The sequence below is a fragment of the Papilio machaon genome, chromosome 1, assembly GCF_912999745.1.
Source record: "Papilio machaon chromosome 1, ilPapMach1.1, whole genome shotgun sequence".
Lineage (NCBI taxonomy): Eukaryota > Metazoa > Arthropoda > Insecta > Lepidoptera > Papilionidae > Papilio > Papilio machaon.
The window spans coordinates 841,843-864,641 of NC_059986.1; the positions used below are offsets into that span (position 1 = coordinate 841,843).

A 22,799-nucleotide genomic window follows, 5' to 3' on the forward strand; every position below is an offset into this window, starting at 1 on the left:
ATCGTCTTCAAAGATTTTATTGATTCCCGTCCGACTGGTATTTTCAGTAAAGGGATCAATGAACTACCTATGAGATGGCAAAAGTGCATAGAAAATAATGGTTCATACTTTGATTAATTAAATATATTATATTAAAAAATATTCGACTTTTTTTCCTCCCATACAAAACGCCAATTTCATATGTAAGGACCTAATACTAAATAGAAAAAAAGAATCTCACATTAATAAATGCATAAGTCAAGTATTCGGAGGAGATCGAGAATTCGCTACTGATCATGACAATATTGATGCTATTTTTTATAATTTGTAATTAAAATATTATAAAAAATATACGACATTTTGATATTAAAAAAAGTTTTCTTGTAATGTAATACGAGGATGTATTAAGCTTGATATTTGTAGTCGTGCTTGCTCAGACCGTTGCTGTAACAAAATTTATCATATCAAGTATCAACTAGATGCAATTAAATATAAAAAAAGAAATTATATAAACAACTAAAACTGCCATTACACGTTTAATTTTTTTAATATAAATATTATATTGTAAATGTTACGAAATAATTTGAAGCGTAATTATTACAATATTATGTATTAGCAAATTTTCTCGAATATTAAATTTATATATAGTTTATATCAAATATCTTGGCGCAATGCTCTCGCGCAAAGTTCAAAATCCACCAAGATATCTGGATTTATAATACATTTAAGGTTGTTCTTTTGTTCTCTGCCTACCCCCTATCTGGGTACAATACCTGAGCATGGCGACATGTCCAGGTGTGTGTCGCACGAGGGGAGCGAGGCGCTCAGTGAAGCGCTGGAAGTTACGCTCCAACTCGCGCTGGTACTCGCGCTGGTCGCTGCCGATCAGGTTCTTGTTCTTGCGAAGCGCGTCGTGACATCTTTAAATATAGAAATAAAAACAAATTGGTAAGTCACTGATAACAACTACAGTAGTGAATGTAAAGCAGTTCTGATTCGGTTCAAAAGTTCAAAATTTGAATAGTTGAGTTGCGGCTCAACAACTATTTTTGCAGCTCACATCTTATCTATGTGAGTTGATGAGCCGAGAGCTTTATGGTGACTCGCAGTTCGATACGCAAATCTTAACACTATGCATATTGAACTGATTTGTTTTACACATATGAGCTGATCTGCAGGTCAACAATTTTAGTTTAGTTACCCAGCCTGTGTCAGTAATATTTAAATAATTCGTACTGTATTCAATTTTACTAATTGCTCCATAATAAGTCCTAGTCCTAGTCATAAAATGGATTACTTTTTGGAGAAGTCTTTGAATGCGAGACGCAGCTTGTTGGTGAGGCGAGTTGGAGGCTGACGACCTTCCGCCACCGGCGCCAGGAACACCTGACAACAAACAATTACTTTGAATAAACCTAAAATGAAAAAAATCTGAAATACATAGGTTTTTTTTTTAGTTTATTTAGATTAGAATGTTTCGTATCCTTCTAATGAATTGATTTATTAATAACTGCTTACTATCTTGATATCAAACAACAAAGCAACTAAGTTTTTCAAAAAATTCAACATTTTCTAGAGTATATGGTCCTTCGTGCCGGACACTTGGGGTACCTGTGCGAGCTCTAGAGGTCCCTGGTTGACTGTTGTGCCAATGCAACCCTGAACCACCATCTGCAGCATCTTGGGGTCCGCAGGCTCCTGACACGTCGCCGCTGCCAGCTCCGCGATCTGATACATTGGATATTTGACATTAAATACTTCGTCTATCGATAATACAACTGTAAATTAAAATTATTAGAAATGATTACCTTCTTTTGTATATCTTCAATAGCGACTTCGATGGGTGAGAGGATTATTTGAGTTCGCTGTACCACCTGTCAAAAATACAAGGATATCTAAACTGGTGAGAGGCGCTACTATCGCGGTTAGTTGACATAACAGCTATAGTACAAAGAGTATCTCGACATTTTCACTTTCAAAGGGGGGCGTTAGTGTGCTGTTATAATTTAGTTTGACTTCTGCTCACCGTTTTTGATTTCTCGGTGTATATTTAATATTTTTTATATTTAACTAGCTTTGCCCGTGCGTGAAATTCTGTCCTCGGATAGAATTTTTAAGGCTAACTATTTTACTTAACCGACGTGCTATGATTTCATGTATGGGTGTAGAAGAAAATAGAGAGGTGTGCCAGGACCGCGCCAAATGTCTAAAATATTCCCAAACAAAATTTCATCCCCTATTTTTATTTAGCACTTTTGAGGGTAACATTTTTTCACACGTTGAATTTTATATTTATTTATATCAAATTAGCAGCCACAAAAATAAGTTTTACACTTGTAACTGTAAAAATGACGATACTTCCAAACAAATTTCCACCCCTTACAACCCCTGTTTCGCGTTAAAATATAGCCTATGTCCTTCCTCAGGCTCTAGACTATTTGTGTACCAAATTTCATTTAAATCGGTTCAGTAGTTTTGGCGTGAAAGCGAGACATACAGACAGAGTTACTTTCGCATTTATATTATTAAGTAAGGATTGTGACCAAATATCAGATATGTCGAGTGTATACATTATATAGTACCTGTATGCGGGTTTTTACATATGGGAAGTGATGTGCAGTGGTGAGTATGGTCTTGCGCTTGCACTGCTCAGCCAGAGAGCCGTGAGCGCGACCTCCCACTGTGAACGGCGTCGCGTACATGAACCGCTCTGTACACAAACACCACACAGTTACAAAGTTGGACATCACTAGAATAATGTCATATGCAGCGCAAAGAAAAGTTTTTTTTTTTATTAACAGTAATAGTGAAACGACCGCTGCCCGTAGACATTCAAATAGCAGAAGCGTTGCCTACTTTTAATAGACAGTGGAGAGGACGCTCATAAAGATAATATTTCCCCTTCCTTTGCATTCTTATAAGAATAGAGTGGAAAAAGGAAAGACTATCTTTTGTGTGATCATGGTATTGCAATGAGCGAACCGGTATATTTGTGCAACTGATTTTAGATCAAGTCCTATGTGATGGGAAGAGCTTACATTTGTTTTTCGCAAAATTATAAAATCTAGTTTTTGTTGGTCTGATAGGACCGTCAGTAACTGCAATAGCTGAAAAGAATTAGAACAGTTAGGTACAATTCAGTTTGAATTGTTTACCAGAGACAATCTGACTTGTTTTTTTTAAATGAATTGGGCCGGAGGCCTAAACTCCCCCCCCCCCCCTTAATACAGCATGGCAGTGGGATTGAAAGATAAAATACCCCAGGGGGGTACCAATACCCCTGGTATTGGAGAATCCCCCTCCGTGCGCTTACGCCTGAACTCCCGCTCGGAGTCTGGGGGTAAGCGCACGGGCCGCCCCGCGTATTCTGGGGGGGGCACCATTCCGCTCGCTTGCAAAGGTCGGGGCAAACGAAGCAAGGTACTTTCAGCACCCCCTGTCACCCATGCCGTGGACTTCTGCAATATCAGGGGGCTCCATTCCAACTTGGAGGCCGTCCACTACCATCTCCGGACGGCAAAGCCGGCCTTGCTTTTTCTTACCGAGACGCAGATATCCTCTCCGGCGGACACCTCGTATCTGTCCTGCCCCGGATACAAATTAGAACAGTCCTTTTTGCCCCGGGCTGGGGTATGCGTGTACGTCAGGGAGGATATCTGTTCTCGTCGCCTCAGCCTTCTTGAAGGTAGGGACCTATCTCTTTTATGGCTGCGCGTAGATGGCGACGACCATCCGCGGGTCTATGCGTGCCTTTATAGGTCCCATAGCGGTAATGCCGAAACAGACCAACTCATGGAGCAAGTCCAAACGGCTACAGATTCCGTTCTGGCACAGATCCCCTCCGCTGAAATCGTGGTACTAGGCGACTTCAACGCCCACCATGCCGATTGGCTTGGCTCTCGTACCACCGATCATGCGGGGAGATCTGTCCACGACTTTGCCTTGTCTTATGACCTGACACAGCTGGTCACCTCGCCCACGCGAATCCCAGATGTCGAAGACCATACACCTTCCCTGTTGGACCTTCTGCTGACTTCACATCCGGACAGCTATAAGGTTTCCGTCGAAGCCCCTTTGGGCTCGTCAGACCACTGCCTGATCCGGACCACAGTGCCCATCTCGCGTCGCCCACGGTTCAAACCGAATGGCCTTCGCCGAGTGTGGCACTATAGGTCAGCAGACTGGGATGAGATGCGGTCCTTTTTTGCATCCTACCCATGGGAGAGAGTTTGCTTCAGGCTGGATGATCCCGACGCTGTTGCCGATTCTGTCGCTGATGTGGTGCTTCAGGGGATGGATCTTTTTATTCCATCTTCAGTTGTGCCCATCGGAGGCAGTTCTCGACCCTGGTTTGGTAAATCCTGCAAATTAGCCTCGCGCTACAAGCAGGACTGTTATCGAGCCTGGGCTGAGGCGTCAGCAGCTAGGGATGTAAATACCAGCCAGTTAAAAAAGAAGTATAACTCTGCCTCCAGGTCCTTCAAAAGAGTGATTGCCAAGGCAAAGTCCGAACACGTGGCCAGCATTGGTGAGAGGCTAGTGCACCTTCCTTCGGGAACTCGTGCGTTCTGGTCTCTTGCCAAGGCTGTCCAGGGGAATTTCTGTAAGCCGTCATTACCATCTTTGCGCAGGGGGGATGACTCGTTGGCCCATACCGCAAAAGAGAAAGCCGATCTTCTGGGCTCTCTTTTTGCGGCCAACTCGACTCTGGATGACAAAGGTAACTCGCCGCCGAAAATCCCACGCGGTGAGACCTCTATGTCCGAAATCCAGTTTATCCAGAGATCAGTGCGGAAATCGCTGCAATCTCTGGATATCCATAAGTCGAGTGGGCCTGACGGGATACCCCCCATCGTGCTTAGGACTTGCGCTCCTGAGTTGGCACCGGTTTTAACGCGCCTGTTCCGGTTCTCCTACTCCTTAGGCATTGTCCCGAAATCATGGAAGACTGCCATAATCCACCCGATCCCGAAAAAAGGCGATAGCTCAGACCCGTCCAACTACAGGCCGATCGCCATTACCACCTTGTTCTCGAAAGTCATGGAAACGACCATCAATTGCCAACTTATGAGGTACCTTGAGGAGCATCAGCTGATTAGCGATCGTCAGTACGGTTTCCGACAACGTCGCTCAGCTGGTGATCTTCTTGCGTACCTCACGCATCGATGGTCGGAGGCGATCGAGGGCAAGGGGGAGGCCCTGGCGGTTAGTTTGGACGTGGCCAAGGCCTTTGATCGGGTATGGCACAGAGCACTTCTCTCGAAGCTGCCTTCCTACGGGCTGCCCGAGAAACTACGCGCCTGGATTGCCAGCTTTTTGGAGGGTCGAAGCATCAAGGTCGTTGTCGACGGTGCATGCTCGGACCCCAAACCAATTAATGCTGGTGTCCCACAGGGCTGTGTACTGTCGCCCACCCTGTTTCTTCTGCATATCAATGACATGCTGCAAATTAGCAACATCCATTGTTATGCAGACGATAGCACGGGTGATGCATTGTACACGGCCCGCGCTAACGTTTCTCGGGCTACTGCCGACGAGAACCGGACCAAACTTGTGTCTGAACTGGAGACCCTACTGGGTGAAGTTTCGGATTGGGGTCGACGAAATCTCGTTGATTTCAATCCCAAAAAGACACAAGTATGCGCCATTACCGCTAAAAAACAACCCTTTGTCGTGGATCTTCGTTTCGAGGGCACTCCCCTGGTTGCCTCAGCCAGTATCAGTATTCTCGGCGTTGACATATCGAACGACGTTCAGTATCGCGGTCATTTGGAAGACAAGGCCAAGCTGGCCTCCAAAAAACTGGGTGTGCTCGGTAGAGCGAAGCAGTATTTCCTACCGGGCCATCGCCTTCAGCTCTATAAGGCGCAAGTTCGGCCCCACATGGAATACTGCTCGCATCTCTGGGCGGGAGCACCCCAGTACCAGCTTCTTCCATTTGACCGCATACAACGGAGAGCGGTTCGAATCGTCAACGACCGAGTTCTTACTGATCGGCTCGACACTTTGGCGTTGCGGAGGGACGTTAGTTCCCTCTGCATTTTCTACCGTATTTACCACGGGGAGTGCTCAGAAGAGTTGTTTGGAACAATTCCTGCCGCCGAGTTCCGTCATCGGACGACCCGACAGACCGCCAAGTTCCATCCACACCACCTCGATGGCTGGCAATCCACAACCGTGCGGTTTTCGCGTAGCTTTCTACCGCGTACCGCCGCGTTGTGGAATGGTCTGTCCTCGGCGGTATTTCCAAACTGCTACGACTTAGGGTCCTTCAAGAAGCGAGCGTATCATCTTCTCAAAGGCCGGCAACGCATTTGCGATTCCTCTGGTATTGCAGATGTCCATGGGCGTCGATGAACACCTTGGTGTTCCCGCTGCTCGTTTGCCCCCTTCTCTTATAAAAAAAAAAAAAAAAAAAAAAAAGAATTCCTAGTTCCCTGTACTCACTGATGTTATAATTGCGTTCGTAGTGAGTGATGCGCTTGCGCAGCTCGTGAGGCTCGAAGTAGGGCTCCACGTAGGTGATCTGTATGTACGCCTTGTCGGGCTCCAGTGTCGCGGGGTCCACAGTGTTTGAGTCCTTTATTATCACCACGTTGTCCGAGCCGAAACGAGACCCGTAGAAGTTCTGAAAAAAATGTAAGCCGTCATGGGACGCCTGGCAGATGTGAAACATCGTGTGTGTACAAGTTATATGCATAAAAGATAATATTATACACTTCAGTATAGCGTGGCGACCCGTCGCCACGGCAAGCGTCGCCACGCCAACAATTCGGTTTACAAGTGATCCTATAGATATTTCACATCAATAATTTCAGAAATTTGTTTATACTAGCTGTCACCAGCGACTCCATCCGCAAGCAATTAAAAAAAAGTAATAATTAGCCTATGTATTTTCCTGACTATATTCTACATCTGTGCAAAATTTCATCAAGATCCGTTGAGCCGTTCCGGAGATATCTTCAAACAAACATCGATCCATACATTCATTCAAACATCAATCCATCCATTTAGATATAGAAAACTAGACATGAATGTCTGTCTCTTTGAAACGTACGTACTTACGTACTCTATAACGAATACGTGTACGTACGTTTGTGTATATGTGTGGTATTGTTGTGAATGTTGTCATACCTCCAACCTGCTGAAGATCTCTGGCAGCTTTGTGAGAGCGTGCTCCTTGTATATGAACTCCTCGGAGTGAAGATCACCAAAGCGAGCTCCGTAGAAGGAGACGCGGAAGTATGAACCGAACACTCTCTTGCCGTGTAACTGCTCAATGCGGGTGAATGCCTCGTTCAGTTTCCTTAAATAAAGACCAATTGATATCTTACTAATATTATAAACTAGCTTTTACCCGCGACTCCGTCCGCGCGGAATAAAAAAAATGCACACAAGATAAAGTTCCTATGTCCGTCTCCTAGTTCTAAGCTACCTCCCCATCAATTTTCAGCTAAATCAGTTCGACCTATCTTGAGTTATAAATAGTGTAACTAACACAACTTTCTTTTATATACATAAATGCTAATGTTTGGATGTATGAATGGATGGATGTTTGAAAGTATATCCAAAACAGTTCAACAGATTTAGATAAAATTTGACATAGATATAGAAGATAGTCTACAACAACACGTAAGTTACATATCAAGTTTTTTTTTAAATTCCGCACAGACAGAGTCACAGGCGACACCTAGTAAATTTATAAAGGAAATAAGTGTATAAAGTTGTAGTTAGTGTTTGTGTGGCGTACCCATGTATGTTGGCCAGCTTCTTGTAGTCGCGCTGCTCCTCAGCAATGGGTATGAGAACCTTGTACACCTCATTAACAGCTTCGTACATCCCCGCAGCCATCAGCTCACTTGCTGCATGCTCCAGCAGTGCCTGTACATCAACACATAATACTTTCAAAGTCCAATGAAATTTAAATAGAAAGATGGAATGTAGGTACCTGTAGCTCCTGGTGTGTGAGATGATGATGCAGGGCATCAGCACAGCTCTCGTCCAGGGCGTTGTGTGTGACTTTCTGCAGCAGAGCAGCACCACGCCCGCCCGCGTTCAGCTGCTCCGCCGCCAGCGCCGCGCCGTGCACCAGACACATACCAGCCTCCAGGTGATTTGATCTCTGTCACATCACATCACATTATGTCACAATACACTGACATGAATCACCCCCTACTTACTATTTTAATTAAATGTCACCTCCATATGTTTCTGCGCCATATTATTTAGCCAAGTGAGCCGTAAATCTGGACTGTGCTGGTAGCCGCGAGCTATGCGGTGCATCAGGTCCAACAGCATCTCCGGGTCCTGCTGGAACTCCTTCATCTTCACTGTATCGCTCAGGATCATGTGCAGGTTGAATACTAGGTCTTTCACCTGGAAAAAGAACAAATTGCATATATACACTTATGTTGGTATGAGAGACGTCCCCCACCAGTATTGTGGGCGTGGTATATAAGAGTGTGGGTGTTACCTGCTCGGGGAAGGAGGTGTCCTGCAGCTCTACATCGCGCTCAGCATACACGAGTACAGTCTTGAGCGCACGTCGCAGCGCCTCCTCGCTGAACGTGGCGGATGTACCCACCAGGGACGACAACGACATCGTCACTTGCATCTTTACACGGCTGAAGTTCTGTAAGAGAACATGAATTAGTTTTTTTTTTACTAGTGACTTCTTGGGAGTGTATTTGTAGGTGCAGTGCTAACATTCCCGAGCTGGTAGTGCTGGCGCATGAGGGCGTAGAGTGTTGCGGAGGCGTGCGCGCGAGTGCCGGCAGCCAGCGCGGCGCAGTGCCGCAGCAGCACGCGGCAGATGCCCGACTCCTCACCGCAGCACGACCATCCCAACTGAAAAAACACATCACATTAAAACATTCAATGTTTGTTGATTCCAAACAAATTATTAGAGTAATGTAGTTACCTTGACGATGAGTGCGCGCACTGAGGCGAACATGTGCTGCAACACGGGCGCGCTCTGGTCGCGCTGCAGAGCACGCAGCAGCACGCCCAGCGCCGCGCTGCACGCAGTCTGACCCCACTCCAGCCCGCTCACTGACTGCACACACAACATACAAATAGTTTATGCGATACAAGTACATTGAAATACAAATTGTTACCTTTTTTATATCAAAAGGTGACAAACGAGCAAACTGCCACCTGAATTCCGTTGCCCATAGACATCCGCAAATGCAGATGCGTTGCCTACCTTTAATCAACGGAGAAGTGGACGCACAAAAAGAGAATATTTCCCTTTCCTTCGCGTCCCGTCTTCCGCCAAATTCACTTCCCCTTCCCATTATTTCCTAATAGGAAAAGAGTGTGAGGATAAGGAGGACTAAAATTAGGCCTCCGGCACCACACTCATCAGACTCTACTGTCTTCTGTGTGGTCGTGGTATTGCACCGGTCAAGACCCATTTGTGCAACCAACAAATATTGGTGTTACAAGATCTAGCACTGTTAAAAATCTTTTAAATACTATTGCAAAGTGTAAGTTACCTGTACGATGGTCTCTAGCGCATGCAGCAGTGCGAGGGCGAGCTCAGCTGCGAGTGCTGCGGCGAGGGCGGGGTGTGGGCGGGCGGGGGAGGCGGGCCTGGACCTGGCCCCGCCCCGCACCCACTCCTTGCGCCAACGTTCGCGACCACCCCGCCCACCACATCCACGACCTGATGATCCACCTGTACAACACAATCCTATTAACATTCACTACTCTATTCGCCCGCGACTACGTCCGCTTATCTATTCTAATCTGTGGCAAATTTCATCAAGATCTATTGAGCCGTTCCAGAGATACCTTCAAAAAATTCATCCATCCATCTAAACTTTCGTATCTATATCTTATATATATAAAAGAAAGTTGTGTTAGTTACACCATTTATAACTCAAGAACGGCTGAATCGATTTGACTGAAAATTGGTGGGCAGGTAGTTTAGAACCAGGAATAGGAAATAGGATAATTTTTACCCCGTTTTCTATTTTTTTTTCCGCGCGGACGGAGTCGCGGGTAAAAGCTAGTTTATAATATTAGTAAGAAGTATATTGTATTTTTTGTTACCTTTACGTCGCATGATAAAGTCATTACGAGCGGAGCCCTGTCCAAGTATAACGTCCTCTAATTTCGCCTTGATATCTGTTGTCTTACGAACATTTTGTTGTGCACATTTCAATATTTCTTTACGACCCTGAAAACAATAAAATTTATTTAACACTAATTTCAACTTACATGGAAAAATGTCCAATTTATTTCAGAACGTACGTATTTTAGTATAATTGTTACCTTATACTCGTGACATTTGAAGCAGAGGTCGAGGAGAGCGAGCAGCTGATGCAGACGTGGTGCTGGTAGTTCAGCAGCGCAGGCAGCCAGCACACCACGAGAAGTCCACTTCAGCACCCACGCCAGGCACATCAGCAGGTTGCGGCTCGTCTCACTGTTGAACGGTGGACGACCGTTCTAAACAAAATTACAATCCCACTTTAATAATAATAAAAAAAATGATAAATTTATGTAATTTGACAAAAAATTACCTGTTTGAAATCCTCAGGTGATGACGTATTATAGAAATTGCCGAACTGACTCAATTCACCATCTAACTGGAGAGATTCTGTTGACATTTTTATCCAAATAAAAAAACAATTAAATATATACTATAAGGATCAAATAAATAAATAAATAGACAATGTGTGACGTCACCTAATTTAAAGGGAGTCGACTTCAGAAAGTGATCATTTGCTCGTTGACTTCTGTAGTGACAGGTCGTATCAAAGTGCATTGTGTCGGTTAATTGCTGATTGTTTTTCCCTTCAATCTTGTAAATTTTATTAAAATAAATTAAGTTTTCAGTTTGTAAAATAATAAACCTAATAACCATCTTGTTATTCTTTTTTAAACAATGGTTTTAGTTGCTAAAAAAAGTTTATTTGTATTGGTTAGTTATTCGTGTATACCTTTCCCTGTGGTGAAGCCGCGATGTAGCTGAGGCTGTGCATCCATGACGATACCTAGCAGCGGCAGGTAGAGGCTGGCGACGCGCGCCTTCAGCGCAGCCGCCTGCAGGCGAGGGTCCGCGTCGTGCGCCGTCAGCAGAGCCAGCACACCGTTCACTGCCGCCTGCTGCAGCACCGGGCTCCTGCATACACATCTACTTCTCAAACATCCGGCTCGAAGGACCATTTTGTTTAAAAAAATTACACAACAGTAGAATTGTAATACTTCTCATATTCAAATACTTTCGTTGTAGAAAACCTTACCATTCGCATCTTTTAACTGAGAAAGGGACGCTTAGGAAGGGGAAATATCCCCTTTCTGTACGTCCCCTCTGTAGTAAATGTCTATTGGAAGCGGTTAATTCGCTATTTCAACGAATTCAGGTGACCGTTTGCTCGTTTCCCACCCTTTTATACAAGGAAAAAATACTCGTTTTTTTTTAAAAGCAAAAAATTAAATGAGGTGTTGCCATAGAAAATTATTCTTTCAAAAATAATTTACTTTATAGTCTTAAGATATACTGACTGAAGTTCCAAAGCTGATGTGAGATCAGCCAGCAACAGTCCGGCGAGGTAGTGCCTCGAGCGGAAGTCAGCGCTGAGCGCCAGCGGGGGCGCCTGCGAGGTGGAGCCCGAGCGAGGGGAGGCGCCTCCGCCCCCGGGGGTACACTCCGCCTCCAGCAGCTCCCCCTCCCCGCCCGCAGGCAGGCACAGAGACACGTAGTGCTCGTGTGAACAGATGATGCGAAGGAAAGCCAACTGCATCAATAAATAATCATAAGACTACTTAAACACACATTCTTAACTCAGGATAGTTTAATTATTATTAAATCTACAATAAGGAACATTTTTAATAATTTAACAACACTGAATAATGGAATTAAGCAAAAGAAATGACACAAAATGCAAGAGACAAGCCAAGAATTGTCTTTCAATTTGTGTCACGTGACTTGTATGCTTTTATTAGAGTGGGGGGGAGACCTTGTAGTGTACGAGGGGTACAGCATCAGGTAAGGAGGCTATCTTAGCAGACATCTGCTTGTGGTAGCCGCGGATGAGCGCCAGCACATAACCTCTGTCCATAACACTCAGCAAGTCAAACAAGAAGAACGCTAGGCTGTTATTGAGGCTTTGCGTCAGGCGGCTGTTGCTTCCGTAACTGTAAAAACATACAGAAATTATATAATTAAATATTTTAAGTGGTCTTACTTAGTCATCACTTAATGTCTCTGAGTACTAAGAATTTTTTTTTGTAACCTTACATACCTTGAGATGATCTCTGAGGTGACATTATTGACGAGGGTGGTAAGATCATCAGTGAACTGATCAGGGAATCGAGCCTTACGAGGAGCCTCATGTGCTCCACTCCAGTACAAGTACTCCACCATTGACTTTATCATCAGCTCGAACAAGGACCTGACATGACATGACAATATCTTAATATATATAAATCTCGTGTCACAATGTTTGTCCTCAATGGACTCCTAAACCACTTAACCGATTATAATAAAATTCGCACACCATGTGCAGTTCGATCCAACTTGAGAGATAGGATAGTTTAAATCTCAAATTATAGTCGCAATTTTAATTTATTGCTAATTATTTGTCTGTTATTATTTGACAGTCACAATTATCTGTTAACTCCAAATGATTCTAACAGATGTCGATACCTTTCGACTGGGTTGAGTAAGTAATCAATAGATGGCGCTGCTATGGTAAATCTACGAACTTGTCATATAAGCTTATTAACTGCGCGCGGACGGAGTCGCGGGCGACAGCTAGTTTGAGTATACAAATGCATATTATAATTATATGTTTGTTTGTTTGTTTGTTACCATGAGTTATGCATAGCGAGGTCCCTGGTGGCTCCACTGGCCACCACCCACTGCAGCGCCAGCTCCTCATGCAGGATCTTACACGAACCATCACTCATCACTACAATAACAGAATATATAAGTTATTAATACAACTCTAATATTTCGTACGAAATTGATAGTTAAGTTACATCTAAGTTATTTATTTTTAACTTAGTTTTGTGTAGAAAAAAATATAAAGAAAGTTACTTATATCTAATATATAAAATTCTCGTGTCGCGGTGTTTGTGGTTAAACTCCTCCGAAACGGCTTGACCGATTCTCATGAAACTTTGTGAGCATATTCAGTAGGTCTGAGAATCGGCTAATATCTATTTTTCATAACCCCCTCCCCATTTTTTAACTGCGCGCGGACGGAGTCGCGGGCGACAGCTAGTTGCTTATATATAATTTCAGTATCTTCAGTATTTTTAAAATATATTTAATTTAATGACTAGCGGAATTAAAAAAAAAATAGTAGCCTTTAAGTTCTTTCAGACTATGTTCTACATCCATGATATCTTCAAAAATCCATCCATCCATACATTCGCATTTATAATATTAGTAAGATAAAATGATTGTTGGTACCAGATGGTGGCAGAGGCAGGCCGATGTCTGCATCAGTGAGTGAGGGTCGTGGGATGGTGCACTGGTACTGCACATAGCATGTGATGAGACTGCTGCGTCCATGTGCATCACACGACGCACCCTCGTTCATATTCTGTAACAAAATATAACCAAAGTAAGTAAAAATAAAAACTACAAGCTTTATCCCACGACTATGTACGCATGGTATTTAAAAAAAAAATTAATAAGTAAGTTTTCAAGACTGTGTTCTACATCTATGCCAAATTTCATCAAAATCTGTTCAACCGTTTCAAAGATACCTTCAATTAAACATTTATCCATCCAAAATTAAACATTTATCCATACAAAATGCAATAATTAATTTGTTAACAGAGTAAAAAATACCGTGATATCTGTGAATATCTGAGCGAGGCAGGTGAAGACGTCCTGTGCGATGTTGAGGGTGTGTCCGGCGAGGGTGGGGGGTGCGACCAGCAGCTGCAGCAGCTTGTCACACAGCACCGGCAGGTACCGCGCCACCACCTCCACGTTGGCGTTACGCAACTCTGATATACTATATCATACATCAATGAACATTATTAGAAACTAGCTTTTACACGCGACTTCGTCCGCGCGGAATAAAATGCACACAAGATAAAAACGTTCCTATGTCCGTCTCCTAGTACTAAACTACCTCTCCATCAATTTTCAGCTAAATCAGTTCAACCGATCTTGAATTATAAATAGTGTAACTAACACGACTTTCTTTTATATATATAGATATGGAGCTGGAGACCTAATTTTAGTTCTTTCCCTTCCTTATCTTATATAGAAGGGAAGTAGACAATGAGATATATTAAGCAGAGAAGAAGACTCTTAGGAAGGTGAAACATCATTTAAAAATATCAAGTGTCCACTTGCTCGTTATAAAGTAGAAATGTAAATAAATATAACCTGGCGCGCAGTTCAGCCTCCATGTTGGCGAGTCCTATCCTGGGAGGAATGTTGCCCTCTTGCACAGCCTCACACGCCATCGCAAACCTCTCTATATACCCGTCCTGTGTATTATATGAGTTTAAAGTTTACATTTAACGTTCTTGTGTTCATGTGAAAGAAAAACTGAAAGCTCTATGTAGAGAGAGAGAGAGTGAGAGAGAGAGGGAGGGAGGGAGAGGGAGAGAGAGAAAAAAAGAGAGAGAGAAAAAGAGAGGAGAGAGAGGGGGAGAGAGAGAGAAAAAGAGAGAGGAGGAGAGAGAGAGAAAAAGAGAGAGGAGAGAGAGGGGGAGAGAGAGAGAGAGAAAAAGTGAGAGGGAGAGAGAGAAAAAGAGATAGAGAGGGAGGGAGAGAGAGTCTTAACTCTTAATATAGCTCACCAATGGGTGCACGGTTGTGTGGGCATCCAGTGATATGGTGAATATTGGCTTGTGGTTGTCTATCCAGCGAGTGCCGGGCAGCAGCACGTCAGGGAAGATATAGCTGTAGTTGGGCGGAGGCTCCTCCTGCATCACCGGCAGGCTGAACTCGCCGCACGTCAGTTTACCATTGCGGCACAGTGGCAGCCACTGGAGATGGAAATTAAAGGACCACGGTCAAACTTGGATGTGAGAGAAACTCCTATAAGCGAGAAACTCGGGTAAGAAGAAACCTCTATAAGCGAGAAATAAATCGCATTCCCTTGGATTCTCGCTTATCAAGGTATATTAAAAAACACAATACAAATCACGGCTGAAAAAAATCATAAGTTAAAAAACCTGAATACAAGAGAGAGAGAGACATATTTTTGTTAACTGACCGAGTACCCGACAGGTGTCTCCACACTCTTCTCCTGCTCGGGTGGGACTGGCTTCCTCTGGCAGGAGACGTGCAGGAAAGTGAACAGCAGGTGATGCTGATCACCCAAATCCGCGGGAAGCTTCAACTTTATCTCATCGTATAGAGATGGGTTCCTTGTATATCATGTAGAATAAGTCACAATTAAAGGCAGAGATATTAATATTTTTAGTGGATTGTTGCGAATGTTAGGCGAATCCTTTGAATTGTTTCTAGACTTTTTCTCTTTCAAGGTGACCACTTAACAATTTTGGGCGCTGTTACTAACTAAATATAGTTTAAATGCTTTTACCCAGTAATTTAAAAAGGAACATAGTATCGTCATCATCATCAGCTCACTATACGTCCCCAACTGAGAAGCTTAGAGCCTACCCCAAGTTAGGGGTGACTAGATCATAGTCAACCACGCTGGCTAAGTGCGGTTTGACTTCATACATATCATTAGATTTCTTCTCAGATATTTTCAGCATCACGATGTTTTCCTTCACCGTAAGAATGTTGGATAAATGTGCTTATATAAATCGAAAAACACATTGGTACATGGCGGGATTCGAACCCAGGACCTTCAGATTGCAAATCAAGTACTTAACCCCTGAGTCACCGAAGCTCTCATACAATATAGTATAAAACATATATATTATATACTTGTTATGATAGAGCACAGTGGTGTATGCCTCAGTGCTGAACTCTGGACAGGAGCTGCGGCCGAAGATGGCCGGCAGAGCTGAAGCCTGCTCCTCTCCAGACATTAATTGTATACGAACCTAGAATGTCAATGCTTTTAGATAATCTTTCACAATTGTACTCTAACGTGGACATAGACAAGAGTGGGAAGTGTACTTCATCAAGATCTGTTCAGCCGTTCTGGAGATCAAATAAACATCCATCTAAAAATACGCATTTATAATATTAGTATGATGAGTTTCTTTTTATATTACAAGGTGGCAAACGAGCAAGCGGTCACAGGAATTCGCCGAAATGGCGAAGCAAAAGCTGCCCATAGACATTCGCAATTGCGGATGCGTTGCCTACCCTCAATCGACGAAAGAAGAGACGCACAAAAAGAGAATATTTAACCTTCCAATGCATCTCCTCTATGAAATCCACCTCCCTTTCCCATCCTTTCCTTATAAGAAAATGGTGGGAAGGAAAAGAGGACTAAAATTAGGCCTCCGGTTTAGACATTTCAGGGAAAAATGTATGAAATGTTAAGTACAGTGATGTTCCTGGCGGATCCTGTACGCGAGGTGTAGGCGGCGAGGTTGAGATCGCGCACCCACAGGTAGAGCAGGTTGCGGTACTGCAGATGAGGCGCCGGCGCACCTTGCGGCGGGAACGACAGCACCTCCTTACACGGACGTACCTCCTCATCTGACATCATCGTACTAATGTCAGTAAATACATCCCTCCTCTCTCCATACATAAGTGAATTAAACAGCGATAGCAAAATCATAATCTATATGAAATAATATACGAAATCTCATAACTTTTAACATTAGTTTGTAACTATGATCTCTATAAATGGATAGGTGATTTAACTCTATCTATATTATTATTTAGTTATTGGTAAAAATCAAATTGGCACAAAATACTACATCTTATAGCCAGTCCATTTATAAGAGATTAATTTTTTGAAAAAAAAAAAAAGAAAAATCTTCTGGTAAAATATCGCTCTTTGAAGATTTATAATGATATTTACCTCCATAAGGATTCAATTTAGCTAATTCTGGTGTTAAGCCATTCTTGATCTCATCAGGACATGGCGACACTTCAATCTTCAATGTGCCAGGAATGCATTTCAATTTCTTCGGCGCTGAACTGGGTCTTTTGATTTCAGCGAGAAACTTGTACAAATCTTCATCACGAAGTTTATCAGTTTCCTAAAATTGTTAACGTAAAAAGTATAGAAGTTTATCGAATATAATTTAAATCGCAATGAATATTTGTTGTATATTTGCTGCTATAATTTTGACAGGCGCCAACAATATTTTCATATTTTATTTTATTAAGTAAGTTACCTGCTTAAAAAAGCTGGTGACGGTGATGACGATAGGTTTGAAGGTGTCAAGATGTGCGACCAGCTCGTCTGCCTGCTGTGCGGGCAGCGCACGTCTCTCAATGGAGCCCTTGCGTGTCAACGAGCCGCCCACTTCGCCCGCACGGCGACGCAGTTGCTCCAAACTGCTGGACGACGCCTTCCGATCTGTTAAATACATAAGAAATTACTGTTGTAAATAGAACAGAAATTAACAGAAATTAGAATACTTGTGACAGATGATGGTATAAATAAATAAATAGTTTAACCGATATACCAACCGTTGGTTTCTGAGTCCAAAGTCTGTATAAAACATATTGTGATCAATATTTTAGACGGAGATTCTGGTCTCAGAAATCTACGCTAAACGACAGTAAATGTTAAATTAGTATCTTCTGTACCAACCCAGGCTGTTGGTGTTGGCATTTGTGTTGTTGTTATTGGGGAGGGCGTCCTTGTCAGAGTCGCGCTCGAGGCTGTTGGAGCCGCTCAGGATGTTGAGCAGCGACACCGCGCTCCAGCACAGCGGCATGCGGTACTTGCCGAGACGATTGCACGCAGCCTGCGCACCACTACGAACTTTCTCACGGTTCTAGAATAGAGAAAACAAATAAAATACTACATATCTAGATTATTAATAGAACACCATAAATTCCAGTCCAAAGAAAAAAAAGAATTTGATCATATTAGAAATATAGCCAAATGAGGAAATCTAAATTGGTGAGAGGCGCTACTATCGCAGTTAGTTGACATGACAGCTACAGTACAAAGAGTATCTTGACATTTTTTTTACTTTGAAAGGGGGGGGGGCGTTAATGAGCTGTCATAATTTAGTTTGACTTTTGCCCACCGGTTCAGATAACCTCGTCGGTATACAAATGTAACTGCATCGTAAAACATACCTTATCATCTTTAATATAAGGTTCAACACATTCATTGACATCTCCCTGCAGAACTTTCTCTACTCTGACTACCAGGAATATATCAGGTGAGGGGTTCACAATATCGAAGACAGCGCTGCGACTCAACGTGGAGACGTCCGCGTGGGGCACGTGGCCAGACAACATCTGACGTGTGCTTTCTGAATTCAAGTTGAAATAGAAATTCTCTGACAGTTTCTTCTTTTCTTTAGCGTCAAATAATGCCATAGAAGCGAATAGAGGTTCCACGTCTAGTTCCAACCTGGAAATAATTTTATTGTAAGTATAACTAAGTAATTAAGTATTTCAAACAAGTCTGTATGGTCTCTGTTTACATACTTAAGCTGATGACAGACAACCAGTATCCTGTGGCCCATCACCTCGCAGGGCATCTCTGCCGCCAGCCTCCGCTCCACCGCCTCCTCCTCGTCCAGGTACGGGGAGTACAGCCCCAGCAGATCCGCCTGCCGGTTCTCCAATCTGACACCAACAACATTTAGAAATGGTTTCCAATAAGTTATATGAATCCATAAAAAGTCAGTAGAAGTAACTTACCTATTTTGGCAAATTATTTCAACTGTAGGCGATCTATATTTCTAACATTTATATTACCTCCTAGCTTCATTTAGTGCGTCCATTTGCTCCGGAGGTTTCTTCTCGAAGAGATCAGGTATGAGTGGGTCGGAAGATGAGCTCTGTAAGTCGAGGCTGGCCCAGGAGCCACGCGGAGTCAGCGTCTCATTACAGGACAATGATGATGTTATTGAAGCTACAGACTGACGACCGCTTGATGGCTGAGATTCAAACTGCTGTGAAATGGAGGATACGTGAATATTAAACAAAATTAAGAAAAAAAACTTTAGATGTCTTTGAAAACAACAAAGACGAAAAATATTAACTCTACTTTATGCCTGTATTTTGTGAAGAAATAAAAAAAATCAACCAAAGAATAATCCTCGCAGTGTTAACTCACTTGCTGCAAAGCTAAATCGTCAAGCGCTGCACAGGGCTCCGCGTCTACTTCATAGTAATGGGGCGGTGCGTTGAGCAAGCGCTCGAGCCGCTCGTTGAGCCGCTCACGGCCGCCCGCAGAGCCCGAGTACATGCGGTACTTGTACTCCACAACTGTGTAGTCTGATGTATAACATCTTATACAGTCGCGCACAAACATCGGCGCTTTTGTCCTGTATACAAGGTTTTTTTTTTGACTTTAGTAAATTCTATGTAAAAAAAAACTCCTGGAATGTGTGGCATTAGCATTGAATGTGTTAAATGGTAAGCTGTGATTGTATTATGAGTCATTTAAAAAAATAAATTAAACTTGAATTAGCACACATTGTGCAGTAAAATGTTGGACGGTAACTTGATGAAATAAATAAAAACAATCAATTATATTATTTTTTAAATATGGTCAAAAAAAAAGGTTGACAACTCACAAGTCTTCATCGGGCAGCACATGCTTCAAAGTTCGTATCTTACGGGGTACGGTGATCAGTTCGATATCGTTGGTTGGGTATGCGAGCGGATCCTTCTCCCCCATCAGCCGCTCGCACACCTCCTCATAGTCCGGTGGCTCGATCATGTCGCACAGTGATATCTGCAAATAGTACTTCTGTTACATTACATTCCTAAAATAGTTAAGAACACCTAAGGTCCGAGAATGCCCGTTGAATGACGAGAAAAGGTTAAGGGTTAAGTTTAACAAAGAAACATTGCAGCTATGAAAAGGGGTCTATTAAAAAGTTCGTAAAATGATTTTTTAAAACACTTGCAGAGTTCTCTATTCATAATATCATTATTAATTGACATAATTTGACTGACAAGCAGCTTACTGCAATCCAAGAAGACTGCAGTGAGCTGCTTGTCAATCAAACGATCTCTAGAGAAAAATACTACTTGAATCATCATCATAAGCTCTCCCTGGCCTTATCCCACTTACATGGTGTACAAGTTTTATAAACCTTAGTATTTTGGTTTAATTTTTTACAGCTGGCTGCCTGCCTGCTATCTTACTTTGTCGGAACAAATTCAAATTAAATATCTATTTTTAAGTAAATTAAAAAATACTACTAGGTTTTTTGTTTAATTTTTTTTTTATAAGAGAGGGGGGCAAACGAGCAGCGGGAACACCAAGGTGTTCATCGACGCCCATGGACATCTGCAATACCAGAGGAATCGCAGATGCGTTGCCGGCCTTTGAGATGGTGATACGCACGCTTTTTGAAGAACCCTAAGTCGTACTGGTTTGGAAATACCGCCGAGGACAGACCATTCCACAACGCGGCCGTGCGCGGCAAGAAATTTCGCGAGAACCGCACTGTTGTGGAATGCCAGCCATCCAGATGGTATGGATGGTACCTGGCGGTCTGTCCGGTCGTCCAATGACGAAACTCGTCCAAACAGTTCTTCGGAACACTCCCAGTGGTATAAACGGTATAATTTGTCATTGGTTAGCGTCCATGATAACTATACAGTGTCATGGCTTTAAGGTAATTACAATATTGTCATGAAGACCTACCTGGATTTAGATTAAAAAAGAATGATCTCATATATTATATAAGGGCTTATGGCAGTGTAACATAACAATGGTATTGTGACAATCACATGTAGTTTCTTACTGATGTATATTGCAAAATAATTATGTAAATGAGTTCTTAGTTACAGCATTGCCTAAATAAATTTCAGTATTATAAAGTAAATATAGTTATGTAGCATTTTAAGACAATAACTAAAAACGTTTCAGATCTTGTTTTATATAATATTTAGATAGATGGATGGATGTTTGTTTAAAGGTATCTCCAGAACAACTCAACGGATCTTGATAGTATTAGACACAGATGTAGGACACAGTCTGGAAGAACACATAGGCTACTTATTACTTTTGTTTTAATCCCACACGGATGGAGTCGCGGGCGACATCTAGTATAATAATAATTAATTAATAATAGCCAATGAGATATATCAATATCTTCCATTTGTGAAGATTATACTTACCATTTCAAAATATTTAATGTATCATAAAACACATTCTTGTCTAATCAATACTCTTTTTAATAAATTCATTGCCTCCGCTAATGAAGATCGGAAAAGATGTTAATAATTTATTGTATTGTTGTTGCATGTAATTTAAAAAATATAAATCATGTTGTTGCATAGCCAGCGAATTTCATGCTTTTGTACATATACAGAAGGATAATAGAGGTAGGGAAAATTCTTCTTCAGGAAAATTTCAGAAAAAACAAAAAAATAAGATTTAATAAGGGAGTTATATTTGAGCTAATTTTAGTATCTCATTGCGGCATTTAACTTTCACGTTATAAGAATTTATTTAATAAGGCAGCATGCAACATGCATTAAAGTTTTAGAGATATAACACAATAGAGAGTTATTAAGGATAATGTCATATAATCAAACAATGACAACAAACACGTAAAATCGGTCTAAATTATGTAGCTTGAAATTTATTTAGTGAAACTATTAAGGTATGCGTGATTCATAGGCAGCACAGAATATGTTTAATAAAGACTTACTGAAGAGGAACACCCCGAAAGAGAACCCGACTTCGACTGGCTAACATAGACCTTACGAGTATCCCCAGCATTCCTATAAATAGGGAAAATCAATTCTGATATATTTATAATGCTCCTGACCCCAACTTCATGCATCAATAGCCAGCTATACCCCTATAAGGATTATTAAAACCATTTACCCAGAACAATTCTGATATTTGCGTCCCAGTGTCATCTAAATGCAGCAGCTTATAGTTTTCAAGCAAAACTATTATATGTTAAGACTTATTTTGTATGCAATATATAAATTAACGTATTGTTTATAGAAACATTTCAATTTCAACAAACATCGATTTCTTTTTGACAAATGACAACATTGTCAGTTATTTTGGCAGCTTTCCAAACAGTATTGTCAAAGAGTGTTGTCCTGGATGTCGGTTATTTCGCCAACTAAGTAATTTAGTAAAAATAAAAAATAAACTTTTTATTCCTTTGACGAAATACTTTGTATTGTGTGAATTGTTCTGTTATTATTTTCAATTAAAATAACTTTTACGTTCAATAACAATAACTTCTTATATATCTTATTACAGCCTTAAATTATACAGCATTAAATTTTAAATCTTAAACTCATATTTACATAATTATTTACACGAATTTAGCTAGGACGGGTTGCTTAAGCACGTTTTGAACGAAGCAAATCCAAAACTTAACTTTCTCACGTGGACAAAATTATTGGGTAAGACTATAAGGGTAGGCAAATAATAGATGAGCAGTTAAAGGTTGGAAGTTTAATTAGTTTGCATGTTCGGTTCTGATGAAAAAGTATTAAAACTTTTCACGTGGAAAATGTTTCACAATCTTTTCAGGAAAGTTATGAAAGTTGCAAAAAGTCACTCGATCACGGGGACATAAAACGTGTTTTGTTACCGACCACTTCTATACTTCTAATAAATTTTTTGGTTACCAAAATAAAAGCAGAGAATTTGATATTTAGAATTTTATTGGCGTCCGATTTACCGAACGTTATGCACTAATGGGTTAATATATACAATATATTACAAAATTTATAATGTCATTTAGTTAATCTGAAATAATTTATATTCTACTTGAAAAAC

The 22,799-nt window shown here is 41.8% G+C and overlaps 1 protein-coding gene across 1 annotated transcript; it reads right to left on the minus strand.

Moving 5' to 3' along the window:
- Window positions 1-250: 250 nt before the first annotated feature.
- LOC106712737 (dedicator of cytokinesis protein 7) lies at window positions 251-22,034 on the minus strand. The gene is made up of 40 exons (XM_045681313.1): window positions 21,882-22,034; window positions 21,703-21,775; window positions 19,609-19,769; window positions 19,146-19,356; window positions 18,785-18,981; window positions 18,512-18,652; window positions 18,155-18,434; window positions 17,658-17,844; window positions 17,236-17,420; window positions 16,917-17,097; window positions 16,434-16,588; window positions 15,863-15,981; window positions 15,180-15,333; window positions 14,761-14,949; window positions 14,342-14,445; window positions 13,793-13,961; window positions 13,409-13,541; window positions 12,803-12,902; window positions 12,234-12,383; window positions 11,949-12,126; window positions 11,494-11,726; window positions 10,929-11,110; window positions 10,509-10,585; window positions 10,258-10,434; window positions 10,036-10,162; window positions 9,477-9,658; window positions 8,900-9,034; window positions 8,686-8,826; window positions 8,453-8,611; window positions 8,179-8,355; window positions 7,928-8,101; window positions 7,730-7,860; window positions 7,114-7,285; window positions 6,427-6,607; window positions 2,562-2,689; window positions 1,788-1,853; window positions 1,591-1,707; window positions 1,277-1,365; window positions 753-899; window positions 251-423 (listed from the first exon to the last, which is right to left on the minus strand). Exons 1-40 carry the CDS (start codon window positions 21,914-21,916, stop codon window positions 384-386), a joined length of 5,937 nt encoding a protein of 1,978 aa, XP_045537269.1. The 5' UTR covers window positions 21,917-22,034; the 3' UTR covers window positions 251-383.
- Window positions 22,035-22,799: the final 765 nt, after the last annotated feature.

Coding starts and splice junctions, on each gene's coding strand:
- LOC106712737 (XM_045681313.1), bottom strand. CDS start 21,916: ATGACACTGGGACGCAAATATCAGAATTGTTCTGG. Junction 8,612..8,685: donor AGCACTACCAGCTCGGGAAT/GTTAGCACTGCA, acceptor GTTCTCTTACAG/AACTTCAGCCGTGTAAAGAT. Junction 7,861..7,927: donor TCACACACCAGGAGCTACAG/GTACCTACATTC, acceptor GTTGATGTACAG/GCACTGCTGGAGCATGCAGC.